We start from the raw sequence: 14390 nt of genomic DNA, 5'->3' as shown, positions 1-14390 counted from the left end.
GCATTTCACATGCACTGAGTTTTGTGTGGAGATCCCCTGAAAGTGCAGGGCTCAGGGAGTGGAGGAGCTGCAGGGTTGGTTCCAGTTGGGTGCACGGAGTGGGCCAGGTTGTGCCATCTCCAGGTGTGTTCAGGGACAGCCTGAGCAGGGAGTCTCCTGCTGTCCCTTGTCACAGCATTGTGGCAGTGGCTTTGCTGGAGCAAGTGAGCCACAGTTTTTAGGCATCATCTTCAGTTGCATTTTTGTTATTGCAGGGATAATTCCAGCTTTGTCCTTTGAACCCACTGCCAGGCAGGGCTGTGTGGCCCAGCTCAGGGAGACACCAGTGCCTTACTGTGCCCAGCACCAGGTGCTGGTTCAGGCTGTAATTGCCAGGAAAACTCTCATCCCTAATGCATCCACACCCAGAACAAACATGCTTTACTGGTAGGTGTGTGGGGAGGCTTTTATTGCTGCCTGGGCCTGTCCAGCTCGTTGTGCTCTGCAGGACTGAGTGTTTCAGTGTAACAGGGAGAATCTGGGAGATCCCTGTGAGGTGAGATCAGCATCTGTGCATTGTTCAGCTTTAGTTATTTGTTATGTTGCATTCTGAATCCTTCAGTGACCCCTGACTCCTGGCAGCCCTGTGTGCTCCTCTCCAGCTGCTCTGACTCTTGTGAGGCTGCTGAGTGACTCTGACCTTAACAAACTGGACCTTTCAGTCATTCCCCATCACAGACTCCATGCCCTGTGTGTTATTCCCCTTTATGTTAATAGGAATATTTAAAAACTGTCATCTTCCAAGCCCCTTGGCTCTTGTTGGCAGGGCTGTGCTGCCCTGCCTGCTGTTTGTACTTAGCACATTAAGAGGCTGCTGCTCTGCAAACCCCATGGCTGTGGAAGCCATTTGGACTGTCTTGATGTAAATAAAGTGAAGCTGGCAACAAAATGAATGAGGAAATGCTTTTCTGGTTATTAAATGCAATTTGGTCCCCAGAATGTTGCTGTGAAACTTTTCTTCTAGTTTTCTTCCTTCCTTAGCCTGCATTTCAGAACATGTTCTGAGAGCAGTACTTGCCACATGCTGGAAGGAATTTTGTTTTAACATTTCATTTTTGTGGTACTCTATAATATAATACCTCTGTTTTTCCATAAATCATCTTTGAGATGTGTTCAGTGGCCCAGACCTTTTTGCTGGTTTAATACTAGATTTATCTGACTTAAGTTGTCAGTTTTCAGCAGTAGATTCTTGCTGCCATGTCAGTCTGTGTCATTAGTCCTGTTTTTGTCAATAAAAACATGCTTGGGTTTTTGCACCTAAACACTTTCCCTCTTCACAAACCACTCAGAGTAGGTTTGCAGCTTTAGCTTCTCCTGTTGTTTATACCTGTAACATGGGCAACCAAGCAAAATCCAATCCAAAGCACACTTCTCACTGACTCAGATCTGCAATGAGGAGCAAACAGATCAGGTACAATTTTCATAAATTCTCTGGTACAAAGTGCTGAGTAGTGATGGGCAGTCAGTGTGTAAGCTGTGAGTAGAGACTTGCTGTAGTCATTTATAACTCCTCAGAGCTGGGGGCCCTTGGAGGAGGCTTTTCAGTGATTTCTGAGTGTTGAAGTTGGAAAAGTCAGTCAAGAAACATACTCAACACAACTTTATGTAAAACACTTTATTGGAGGTTGTGCCAAGACCTTTTGGTAGAAGCAGTATCCAGGTTTTTATAGAGAGGCTTCCATGCTGCTTCCAAGCTTGGAGCTTGATTCTCAGTGCAAAGCCAGTCCCCTCTGTGTTCTTGGGAAGGAGGGAAAGTCTCTTTTAAGAGCTGGACTATGTTTTGTTCAGGGTTTTCAAGATTGTGGAGGTTTTTTAATTTATTCTTTGTACACAAAACAGGCTTTGCAGTAAAGGTGGGGTAGAACTGGTTATTCCTTTTTCCTTTAAGGTTTGCTGTAATTGTTTTCCCTGTCATTACTCCCAATCATGGTGATGTGAGAGTGTGGCAGGTGCTTGTCTGGTCTGTGTTCTTTAGCTCTGGGTCACTGTGCCCTGTGCTGTGCTGCTTCCCCAGCTGCTCTGGGCTCTGTGGGGCACCAGAGGGAAACCAGCAGTTCTGTTTATTTATCAGTTTATTGTCTGCTCTGGGAGGTGTTGGCCCCTTGCTGGGTGGAACCAAAGGGTGCTGAGAGCTGGAGGTGCCACTGGATTGTGCCAGGCTGCTGTGGGGACATGAGGGACATCAGCCTCTCCTTCCTGCCAGTCTCTCCACGCACTCCCAGTGCTGGTGGGACCATGAGTCCTTACAGTGCTGTCTCCTGGGGCTGTTGAGTGCAGCAGCTAATTGAGTCTAATGAGTGGTGCCACAGGAGCTGGGAGCCAGGGGTGCAGGCTGGCAAGGCACTTCTCCTCCTCCTGCTAATCCATGGAATGGGGATAGTCCTCACCCCTGCTACACTCATGGGGGAAAGCACAGAGCAGTCTGGGCTTCCAGAGCAACACAGAACCTGTGACTGCATCAGCTGGGGCTTAAAAACAGACAACACCTGAAAAATAACTTGGAACTCCAGTAATTCCAGAGCTGGCTTTTGCTTTTCAGCAGTCTCTGAAGTGTGGTGAGAAGGCAGAGTAGCCAAAACTGGAGCTGGGCTGTTCATTCACAGCAGTCCCATGGATGAGCAGGACCAGGTCCTAAAACTGCAAGACACTCTCTCCATTGTGCATGAATAAATGATGGATGAAATGACTGCTGGATTGTAAATGGAATTTATAATGTTAATGATATAATACAGTCTCTTGCCACAAAGGGTCTCCTTTCTTGTCTTTTTAAGCTGCTTGGAAAGGAGCCCAGTGCCTTATTCTTTAGTGCAAATAAATGTAAGCTAAGCAGCCTTGTACATTGAATATCACTGGCATGAGACCTCCTGGCCATATGTACCTGTCTGCTGCTCAGCCCTTGGCTAATTTGCCACCAACTCCCAGGAAAAGCATGATAGAAATGAAGGTGGTGTGAGAGCACATTACATCTGGTATTGGGAAAACACAGAAAACCTGATTTTATAGCCTGGTGCAGCTGTGCAACGTTCCCACTGATTTCACTGTGCCATGAAGCAAGAACTCCCTTTGCTACAGAGAAGCCCCATCACTTTCCCCTCTGTTTTAATCCTGCAGTGACACAGAGTGTGGTCAAGATGGAGCTACAGTGAAATCCCATCAGTTCCCCCTCTATTTTAACCCTGCAGTGACACAGAGTGGTCAGGAAGGAGCTTTTGGAGCCTGGTATTGTTGCTGGCAGTTACGTGGTGAAAATTCCTCACGCATTTCACCCTGCAGTGAAAGTTGTTACAACACCTTGAGAATCAAAAAGCCACAGGAGCCTTCAGGAGGGTCTGAAGCTTTTCTCTGCATTTCAAATCAGGATGGGATTTTTAGCCATTTTCTGTGTGATCGTGGCCAAACTCCCCAGCTCCCAGCCAGAAGGGCTGAGATGTGGATATAAAGCTCTCCAAAACCCAGCTCTGCTCTTATTTCTGAGCAAGAACACTCAGCTCTTCCTTTATACTTTGTTTTATTTACATTTGAGGCTTCTCATGAAAGCAAATTACAGAGCAGATCAGGGCAGTGAGACCATTTTATTCCCATTAAAAATGTTGGTTCTCTTGCTCTCCAGCCTCTGCAGGGCTCCTCTCGAATCACTTGCAGATGAGATGTCTGCTGCCTCATCTTTGAAAAAACAAATAACATACTTGGGAACTGCCAATGGAATTCTTTCTCCCCCCCCCCTGTCTCCAGCTCCCAGGAACTGGAGCTTTAACATTTTACCTGGCAAGTGAGCAAATGCGCATCAGGAAGGTTTTTCTTGCCTTGGGGCTTTTGGTTGTTTAGATTTTTCAGAACTCTGAATAGTTAAAATCAGAGTAGAATTTGAGGTAAACAAGAAAAATCAAATGCTCTACTTGTGCTGTTTGGAGAGGTCACTTTTTGCAGACAGAAGTGTAATTTAAAAACTTTTCCAAACGAATCAAATGCCAGTGACAGGATGCACATGGAACCTCTTGAAAGAGCATAAGTGGCTTTTCTCAGAAGGAGAAGTACCTTTTGGGTAACCTTTCCACAAGTATCAAGCTCATTGGACAACTTCTCCCATTTGGAAGCAATAACTGATGTACAAAACTTCTGCCTTAAAGATGAACTTTGGGATCTGTGGGTACTTGCAGTGATGGTTCCTCCGTGTTGTTTCAATGATGCTCTGTTCTCTTTGTGCAGACACCCTGCTAACAGATGTCTGCAGTTAATGGGTCTTCAGTGCTGGAGCTTTCAGAAGCTTTAAATTGTTTTCTTGAATACTAAGTGTAAGTTTTGTGAGAGAGATTTTCTTTTCTGCCTTGCAGTGGTTTGCATTGTGTGATTCCAAGTTCTACAGCACGTGTGACTCTAAAACCCCAAAGCCAATCAGCCAATACCCAACCAAGCAAAAGCAAAGCCCCAAACCTAGAAAGGTCAAGTGTAGTTTTCAGCAGCCTTCATTCCTGGACTGGTCTGAACTTTGCTGTGCCCTTCTGAGGTTATTTTCTATAAGAATTTGGTGCTGCTGCTGCAATAAAAGTGTGTGTTTTCAGGGAATCTGCTGGGCACAGAGTTTGGCTGGCTTTATGAAGTAGTAAATTTTCTGTTGCTTAATCTAATATTCCAGAGAAAAACAGTTGTGCAGGCAAAGGAGAATGTTGCTTCACCCTCCAGAAGTGCCATTAGAGATCTTGATCTTGTTACAGTCTTTGCTATTACTTGTAAGAACTGTAACATATTTAAGGTCTGCTGCAGTCAGAAAGCACCAAAAAAAAGTGAGTGTCCAACAGAGAGCAACCAACTGTGCTGAAGCCAGGGAGGCAAGGCTGGGGCCAGCCCTCTGCCTCCAGGATCAAACCAGGGTGAGTTGAACCCTCCTTTACTTTCTGGTGGATTAACTAAGCCCTGTGCTCTGCCTCTGTGATGTTAAATCCTGCTCAGAATGTGTGTTGCTCTTTGAAGTGACAATATCCATCCTGCACCTTCACTCAGGGTTTTCTCTCCTTTTCCAAAGCACAGACCTGCTGTCCCCTCTCCGTGGAGGGGCTGGGTTTTGGTGGCACTGGCTGAGTGCTCATATCCACAGTTAGGGCTGGAAGATGCTCTGGGCTCATGCACTTTTGAAACTTGGGCTGCTCCTGGCATCCCTGGGCAGGATGGGCTGCAGGGACAGGACCATGGAGAGAAGGTGCTGGAACAGAGCAGATGTTGACAGAGGAGCTCTCAGAGAAGAGCTCCACACAGGCAAGGACACCAGACCTGGAAGTGCCAGTGAGGCTGAAGCCTGCATTGTTGGGGGCTCCTGGGCTGGCTCTGGGAATGCCACAGAACAGGAACTGGGACCAAGGCTGCTCACCTGTCAAAGAAACCAGCCTAGAACTGAACAAGCTGGAGTTGGGGTGTCCCCCATCCTCTAAACCTGCACTCAGTCAGCTCCTGGCTTGGTAAATATTTGGGTATGACTACACCAGGGCTCCTGTGTTTATGACATTCCCATTGAGCTGACTGAGTTACTTCTTTTCTCATCTCTGGTTTCTCCTGCCTTCATTTATGTGCTTGGCTGCAAAAGCCTCCTCAGACAGGAGCATGTTGATGAGCCTTAATGAGTTAATATAATCCCTGTGAGCTCTATATTGCTGCTTAAAAATACTGGCTGTGGTTGCTTTAAAATACAGCATTTTCTGCAGAGGTGCATCATGGCACCAGCTGGAGGGGGCTGCAGTGGGGTTGGGACAGCTGAGGTCCCCATGGAGAAGTATTCCTGCACTAGCCAGCCTTTTCCTGCTGCAGGCTCATTTGGAAATGGCCTTTTCACACAAGACCAGTGCTTAATATATCACTCAGACTTTGCTCATTGTCTACAGTTAGTAGTCTAACCTAGGCTCAGCAAAGTAATTAGGAGAAATAATTAACAGCTCTCAGTGATGAGGCAACCTCTCTCTCCCTCCCCTCTCCCTCACCATGTGCTGCACCTTGGTAGTGACTCAGAAAACACAAGAGGACATTATGAATCAAAAAATAAGTCTTTACCTGTAATTAACTGTGCACACAAAAAGGAAAACGTGGTGATCAAGCAGCCATTAATAGTTGCTTTACTGGAGGAGGATACACCAGAATCAAATGCTCATGGTAAAATGTCCCTTAAGGTCGTGGTTCTGTTATAACATTTAATCCAAACAAAAATAAGTCTCTACCAAAAGAAGAATTTGACCCGTACACCATACAGACATGTGTGGATAAGACACTGCACTCCTCGCGTTCCAAATGCCTCGCGGCCCCTGTGTTCTCCATAAGTGCAAGAAAACAAAACCCAGCCATGAAAATACAAAATCAATGCAGCAACTACAGTCGTAGGCAACAGTATGTGCGCGGCCGGGCCGGGCCCGTGGTGGGGTGTGGGATCTGCAGCAGGGATGGAGCGGAGTCCCCTGTCCCCTCCCTCCTGTCCCCTGCCCGCCCTGTGCTCTGCTCTTGTCACCACAGGCTCTCCCAAACCAGCACGCTAAGAGGAGGGAAAATAAAAACACCACCCCAGCCTATACCAAAGTAAATAAAGTAATAATAAAAAAACCACCCCTCGGATCGCGGCACGGTTCTCCCGGAGCCCCGGGCCGCCCTGTGCGGAGCGGGACTCGGTCGCTGTGCGCAGGGCGGGCCGTGTCCCGCACAGGACGCTGCGCTCCCCGTGTCCCCGGCGGGCGCCGACCCCGCGGGCAGCGCTCGGCGCCGGGCTCCCTGCGTACCCCTCTGCTCGGAAAGTGGCCCCAAAGAACGTTGTGCAAGTCCTAGCGTGAAGGAAGGCGGAGGAGGAGGCGCTGGGGACGGCCACCCGTCACCTCGGTGTCCCCAGGTCCCCGGGCTGGGCTCCCTGTGCAGCCTCAGAGATCCACCCAGCCTGGCAGCTGCAGGGCGAGCATCCCCAGCGCCACGGCGGCCAGGCTGCCGCCGGCACCGGGAGCGCCGTCACAGTCCTTCTTGTCCACCTCGCAGCGGGACTGCTGGCACAGGACGCCCTTGAAGCCCACGGGGCAGATGCAGCGCTGGTTCTGGTAGCAGGTGCCGCCGTTCTGGCAGAGCAGGAGCTCGTCATCGCAGACATTGGCTGCAGGGGGAGAGGAGCAGGTGTTACCCTGCAGGGTTAAACCCCTTGGCTGCTGCAGGAATTAGATTTTAGCTCCTAGGGGTTAAATTATCCTGCCCTCCCAGCGCTAGAGTGTCACCGTCATATTTTCTGAACAATCCCCTTGCCCAGGATTTCTCTCCCAGGAAGCTGAGAAGCCTCAGAGAAAAAGGAAAACAATTATCTGATTTGCTTCTCCTGTGTTTTGCTGCTTTGGAATGTGTTTGGACATTGTTTACCCTCAGGTGATTGTTTCATTGGTTTCATGTTAGTTTTTACTTACTGGCCAATCACAGCCAGCTGTGTCAAGGCTCTGGAGAAAGTAATGAGTTTTTCAGTAGTTATCTTTTAGCCTTCTGTCTGTATCCTTTCTGTATTCTTTAGTATAGTTTGAGTATAGTATTCTTTAATATAATATAGATAATAAAATAATAAATTAGCCTTCTAAGAACATGGAGTCAGATTCATCCTTCCTTCCTTTGTCTGGGAACCCCGCAAATACAAGCCTAGAGCAGCTCCAAGGCCAGCAGAATGCAGTGGAGGGGTGCAAAGCTATAAAGATATATAGCTGTATAGCTTTATATAGCTATAAAGCTATAGCTTTTCCGTGGCCAAAGCTATAAAATAATTTTGGATTTGGGAGGAATGACTGGAATATGCTCCCCCTGAGCATCACGGGGCACCCGAGGCAGCAGTGCTGGAGGTGCTGCTCCTGTTTGGAGGCCCCTCTCAGCCAGCAGTACTCACGGAAGCAGCCCTGTCTCCAGTAGTAGTTGGGCAGGCAGTCGTCACACTTGGGCCCCGTGGCGCCTTCCCTGCACTCACAGTAGCCGGTCTCGTTGCAGCGGTCGTGCATGGAGCCGATCTGGTTGCAGTTACATTCTGGCCAAAGACAGGGAGGTCAGAGCCTGTCCTGCCTGGGGCTCCACGAGGGAGGGGCTGGGGGCTTTGGGGAGGTTTGGAGACGTGCTGTGGAAGAGAGCTTAGAGACCAAGGGGCTGGGAGGACGCGCTGGCCTAAGAGGCCCCGACAGTGCAAACAGGCATGGGTGCAAAGGCCACCCCTCTTTGGAGCTGAGCCCTTCCTGGCTGAGCAAGAAATCTGAATTCAGCCAGAAAGACTTTTTGCTGTGAGGCACAGGTTGTCCAGGGAAGCTGTGGCTGCTCCTGGATCTCTGGAAGAGTCTAAGGCCAGGTTGGATGGGGCTGGGAGCAGCCTCGTCTAGTGGAAGGTGTCCCTGCCCGTGGCAGGAGGCAGAACTAGACATTTTTCAACCCAAACTGTGATTTTAACTTTTAGGCTTTGTTTTCAGAGAAGAGATGCCTTGGCAGGCTGCAGAGACTGTACCAGCTGCCATCCCTGCAGAACATGCAGGTGGGCCCCACACCCTCCAGAGAGGCCCACTCAGAGTGAGGACCTGGCCAGAGCCGTGCTCACCTGTGCAGACATTCCCTGTGCTCACCTGTGCAGACACTCCCTGTTCTCACCTATGCATTCTCTAGGCTCACCTATGCAGACACTCACAGACACTCTGTCTGCAGGGGTGAGCACATTCTCTAAGCTCATCTGTGCAGACACTCACAGACACTGCTCTCACCTAATCACTCCCTGCTTTCACCTATGCAGACATTCTCCATGCTCACCTACACAGACACTGAGTTCTCACCTATGCAGACACTCACAGACACTGAGTTCTCACCTATGCAGACACTCACACTCTCTGCTCTCACCCATGCAGACACTCACAGACTCTGCTCTCACCCATGCAGACACTCACAGACTCTGCTCTCACCCATGCAGACACTCACAGACTCTGCTCTCACCCATGCAGACACTCACAGACTCTGCTCTCACCCATGCAGACACTCACACTCTCTGCTCTCACCTATGCAGACACTCACACTCTCTGCTCTCACCCGTGCAGACACACTCTGCTCTCACCCGTGCAGACACTCACACTCTCTGCTCTCACCCATGCAGACACTCACTCTCTCTGCTCTCACCCATGCAGACACACACACTCTCTGCTCTCACCCATGCAGACACTCACTCTCTCTGCTCTCACCCATGCAGACACTCACTCTCTCTGCTCTCACCTATGCAGACATTCTCGTCGTCCAGCTCGGCGGAGCTGTTGCGGTAGAAGCCCAGGCGGCAGTGCTGGCAGTGCTGGCCCCGCGTGTTGTGCTTGCAGCTCACGCAGGTCACCACGTTCAGGAAGTCGATGTAGCTGCAGCGGTTGGAGTGGCCGTAGCACTCGCAGTCTGTGGAGGAGAGGAGGGGACAGCTGGGGACGTGGAACTGGAGGGGCTTCCACTGTGGAGGAGGGTCCTGCCAGAGGGAATGCCATGGCCACTGCCAGAGCAGGGCTGGGGTGTGCTGGGCGGGAGGAGTGCACACAGCTCTCCATCACCATGGGCTGGAAATCATCACTCAGAGAGCAGAGCAGGGTCAGGGTCCCTCTAACCTTGGGCTGTGGACAGGCAGGAGCCAGCCCCTTGCAATCCCAGGACATGATTTCTTTCAGAAACTGCATAATTATGGGAGCAGGCAGTGGAGGGGAGTCAGATGTTAATTACAGAGCTGCCTTGTTAATGAGCAGAGCCTGGGCTGGTTCTGGGGGGGGGGGGGGGGGGGGGGGGCGGGCGGGGGGCTGCAGGACCTGTGAGGAGCCCTGGCAAAGGCTCTGCCTCACTGGGAGCAGAGGGGACTGGCCCGTGGGATGGGGCTGGCAGAGGCTGCTCTGGTGGAGATGGAGCTGCTGCATGTCCAGGTAAGACTTTACAGCCTCTCCTTTTCCCCTCTGTGTCCCTTCTCAGCCCATTCCTGTTGTGAAGGGTGTTGGCTCTCAGGTTAAATGTTTAAAATAAGCCTATGCAAGGCAGTGTGGCTTGTGTGGGATCCTTCAACAGCTGGTGGACAGCTGTGTGGAGGTTTGAACCAGGGCACAGCACAGGCTGCTGGTGGGGTGGGAGATGCCACCATTACTTGGCCAAATGCTCCTGTCCCCAGGACTGACCTCTCTCAGCTGTGGGCATGTGTTAAAAAACAATCTGGGGGTGAATTTGTACTCAGGGGGGTTGGATTTTGCGCTTCTTGTGTTTGCTTTCTGTTACCATAGCTTGGGATGGTGACAGCCTTGCAGTGTCAGATCCAGGTGCTGGATCTTACCGGGAGTTTGTAGATATTTGAGTTTATAAAGTGAGATGTGCAACTGAGTAGAAAAGGACTTGTGGCCCAGCTGGCCAGGTCAGGAGGATCCCAGCCAGCAAGGGCAGGGGATAACGTGAGCAGAAACAGTCTCAGCCAGGTCTCAGCTTTCAGAGCCCTTGGAGCTGGGGCTTTGTTCCAAGCAGAACATGAAACATTGAAGGATGGCAGAGGGATGGCAGGGCAGGGTGTGGGCTGGCATGCACATGCGGCTGGAGGAGGAGATGTGATCAATGACATGATGACCAGGGAAGAAGGAGCAGGGCAGAGGTTTCCCCCATGGTTCACAGCTGCCTGAGGAGGAGCTGAGAGTCTCTTGTGATCTCTGTGAAGTAACTTCTGCTTCATCAAGTGATATCCGAAGAATTTCAGCTCAAATACTGCCTGCTGCAAATCCCAGGTGTTGTTTCAGACTAGGGAAGCACTGCTACACACAGCCTACAGCTAACCACGACTCAGACAGACCCTCCCCACCTTCTCCATGTCTGAGTCTGCAGGACCACATCACCTGAGAGAGGCCAGGGAGCCCTGGAGCACCTCCCTCCCTTCGCTTACCTTTGTATGTTTCAATAGGAGCCACAGGGCCAGAGTTTGGTTTGAGCCGGATGAGTTTTGAGCTCTTTGAGGATGCTTGAGAAAAATCAGAGAAAGGCTTTTTCTCCCAGCTTAGCAGCACCCCGTGTCCTCCCCTGCCACCAGAACAACGCCAAGCCAAGAGCACCGTGCTGGCAGCACTGGCATCCATTTCTGCAGCACACACCTGGTGGCTGCTACATTTCTCCTCTTCCCCTCCCCTCCTCAAGCATGAAACACTCAATGCATGGATAACTCAGTGCTGGGAGCAGCTACTCACACGTGCCCTGTTAAGGGTGCTTGGTGGGTGGTTTGGGAAAAGGAGCTGCCACTTCCAAACCATTTCCTGCCGGCCATGGAGGTCAGGCCAGCTGGCACCCAAAAATCTGCCAGGAGGACGAGTGCTACAGAGGTGGCATCTGGCAGGGGTTGCTAGAGGGTCCTGCAGAGCAGGTGCTGCTCCAGCCTGGCCCTTCCCCAGCAGCACCTACCTGTCTTTTTCTTGTGCTTCTTGCCTGCAGAGTGTGCTGTGCGCCCTGGTTTGCTCTTCGGAGCCGCTGCGCCGGGGGATAGAACAGGTCTGAGAGCTGTGCTGGGAGGGGGCTCCCAGGGCCATGGTGCCCTGCTCCCTCAGGGAAAAGGGCTGTCCCAGCTGGAATGGGCTCCCAGGGGCTTGTGCTGCCAGCCAGACCCACACAGAATGACCCAGCACTGGGGGGAAAGGCCACCAAGCCTTGGGAGGTTTTGGGCTTTCTCCAGCCCAGGCTGAGCAGCTCTGAGGTCCCACGGGGTGTTTGGAAGCGGGGTCTGGATCCATTGGATTTTTTTGTGGAGCTTATGCCCTGGCAAGTGCTGGGTGGCCAGCTCCAGCTGCCTGTCTCTGTCACATCCTCACAGTGACAGTGGTGGCAGGAGGTGGCCCTGCTCCCCATGGGCTCAGCCATGGTCAGGGTGCCCCTGCTCCTGCCCCCAACACCAGCCCTGAAGCTGCTGGTCTCCAGGGCCCTGCTGGTCTCCATGGCTTTCCTTGGCCCCAAACATCCCCAGAAGGCCTCCCTGGGGCTGGATGAGTGGAGCTGAGCTGAGCTGGACCCTCTGAGCAGCGGATTGTACCATGGGGAGCTGTGCTGAGGACAGCTGGGTGTCCTGGCCCGTGGCACTGAGGGACAAACCTGCCCTGTCCCACTTGGCCTGGCCTTACCTCTCATGCTCTCAGGAGGCTCTGGTGGCTTCAGCTTCTCTCCAAGCGCTGCTGTGTTTGGTGGGTCATCACAGGTGGCATCAGAGAGAACATCACATTTAAAACAGATCCCCCCTGCTCTGCTCAACAGGGTGGCAAAGGGACACTGGGAGCTCTAGGCAGGTGTCTAGGCTGGGTCACTGGAGCTGGATCTGGCTGAGGATGTGCTGAAGCAGGAGGGAGAGACAAAGCCTCCTCAAAGTTAGCAGCTCTAAGAGTGAAGAGAGGCAGGAAAAATATTCCTAAGGGGAAGGTGTGGGAGCTGCTGGATGGCTGAGTGTTGGCACATGGTCCTGGCACTGCCCAGGCACAGAGAGAAGCCAGATCTGCAGAGCACTGTCAGGGCACTCCTGGCCCCTTGGTGTGGCTCTGTCCCTTGTCACTGCAGCAGGAGCAGCTCTGCCTCTCAGTGAGCCCACACAGCCCAGGATCTGCACAGGAGGGATGCTAAAGCCTACAGCTGGAGTGAGCTACAGGAACTCCGGGTGGGAACGGGGAGCTGAGCACCGAGGGCAGCTCCCAGAGCCTGTGTGTGGTGGGAACCCTGAGGAGGAGAAGCTTCAGCCTCAACAGCCAGAAAGAAACCTCCCAGGGCTCCCACCTGGAGGAGCTGAGCCAGGAAATGCATCAGAAGGATCCGTGCTCTGAACGACACAGGCCCATCCACTCACAGGGAGATCCTGCTCTACAAACAGGCTCCAGCCTCGGGAGATGACAGGATTTCCACGATCCTCACAGCAGCAAGCTGTGAACAATCCCTTCCACCCCTCACCCTCCTCATCCTCCATGTACAGACCCATCCCCGAGGCTCTGCAGGGCACAGAGCATCCCCAGCTCCTTGCTGGGCAGGAGGAGGAGAGAGGCGTGGCAAACACAGATGCAGAGCTACAAACTACAGCATTTTCTGGGCTGGTTCTGGCTGGCAGGACCCAGCTCAGCCCCGTGGCTCCTACCTTGTGCTCCTGGGCCAGCCTTGGCCGGGGGAGAGCCCACCTGCAGCGGGGCAGCCGCCGACAAGCCGGGGTAGTCTTGCAGCGATCAAAGGGAAAATGGTGTTACTGGGGGAGCTGGTGTCCCACAAAAGCCCTGCAGCATTCCCACAGGGAGTCAGAGACCCAAATCCAGCACCCAGCCCTGTGCCACGGGGGTCTCCAGAGCCCTGGAGCTGCGAGGGGCAGCGTGGGCTGAGCTGCCCTGTGCTCACACCTGAGCCTGAGCCCCTCTGCTCTGAAATAACAGCTGAGGAACAGCACACACACCTGGCACGGGGGCACCAAGCCCTGGTTTCCAATCCCAGCCTCCACACCCTCCTTCAGGCTCTGCTGTTCCCTCAGAAATACAAATCAAAGAATTTCCAACCACCGCAGAGAAGTTGAACCAGCAAGAAATTGTGTAGCTCACTTGTTTGGTTTCCCTGCAAACCCTCACCCCCACTGGCTCCATCCCCCTCCCCTGCTTCTCAATATTGGTAACAAGCTTCAGGTTTGCTAGAAAACAAACCAGGGACTAAAAATTTTAAAAGCCATATTATTAATTTCAAGCTCCAGTTGGGTAACATAAGGAGGAGGAGGAAAAAAAAAAAAATCTCTTGATTCTTGCCAAGTTTCAAAGGACAAACCCGAGTAGGAGAGAAATGTGATTTCCCAGCTTCATCAAGGGGATGATAAACAATACAGAATAAAAAATAAAAAAAAAAAAGATTATTTTTTTAATGACAAGCTCTAAGAGAAGGTGATAGACATTGTCCTTTTCAGCTGGAAAGTGGAAACCAATTGATATTAATACGGTGTTAAAGAGAATATGAAAAAATCCCTGTGCAAATTGGCAAGGGTTTAATTAGAGTCACAATAAAAAACAGCCCTGGAGGCATTTTGCTTTTTAGTCATTCACATACACCTCCACTCAATCGCATTTACAGAGCCAAGAAAATTATTAATGCTCATTATCCTGAGAACCTTTCCCTTTGTAGCTCTGGGCCATAATGGACAGTTTTACATTTTGAGAGGGGGAGAGAGACACGTTTTGCCCCAGACCCACTTCATAAAAATGGGAAACGATGGGCAGCTCTGATGGAAATTGCTGTTCTTGGTGGCCTTCTGAGGAAGTGGAATAAATTGAACCAAGAAGTCACATTTCATAGCAAAAACCACTGGGGCAAACAGCACTGGAGGAGTGGGGGAGCAGCCTGGAAAAGTCCTTCTC

At 51.4% G+C, this 14390-nt stretch overlaps 2 protein-coding genes across 4 annotated transcripts in view; one reads left to right on the top strand and one right to left on the bottom strand.

Moving 5' to 3' along the window:
* The window catches only part of TTF1 (transcription termination factor 1), a 178122-nt gene that overhangs the window by 39525 nt on the left and 124207 nt on the right, over positions 1-14390 (top strand). The gene's annotated exons all lie outside the window — the stretch shown is intronic.
* NTNG2 (netrin G2) overlaps positions 6100-14390 on the bottom strand; it is a 47799-nt gene continuing 39508 nt past the window's right edge. For 2 of the 3 annotated variants that reach the window (XM_084219831.1, XM_084219832.1), the window contains exons 6-8: positions 9262-9429; positions 7913-8047; positions 6100-7147 (exon numbers count right to left, since the gene is read on the bottom strand). In XM_084219831.1, coding sequence (XP_084075957.1) covers positions 6924-7147; positions 7913-8047; positions 9262-9429 — 527 coding nt within the window. In that variant the 3' untranslated portion in view covers positions 6100-6923. Of the gene's footprint in view, positions 7148-7912; positions 8048-9261; positions 9430-12590; positions 13217-14390 lie in introns of those variants that run through there. The other variant, XM_084219833.1, reaches the window with a different exon arrangement.

Source organism: Fringilla coelebs (genome assembly GCF_963513975.1).
Source record: "Fringilla coelebs genome assembly, chromosome: 21".
Lineage (NCBI taxonomy): Eukaryota > Metazoa > Chordata > Aves > Passeriformes > Fringillidae > Fringilla > Fringilla coelebs.
This window is presented reverse-complemented; position numbering and strand designations above follow the sequence as displayed.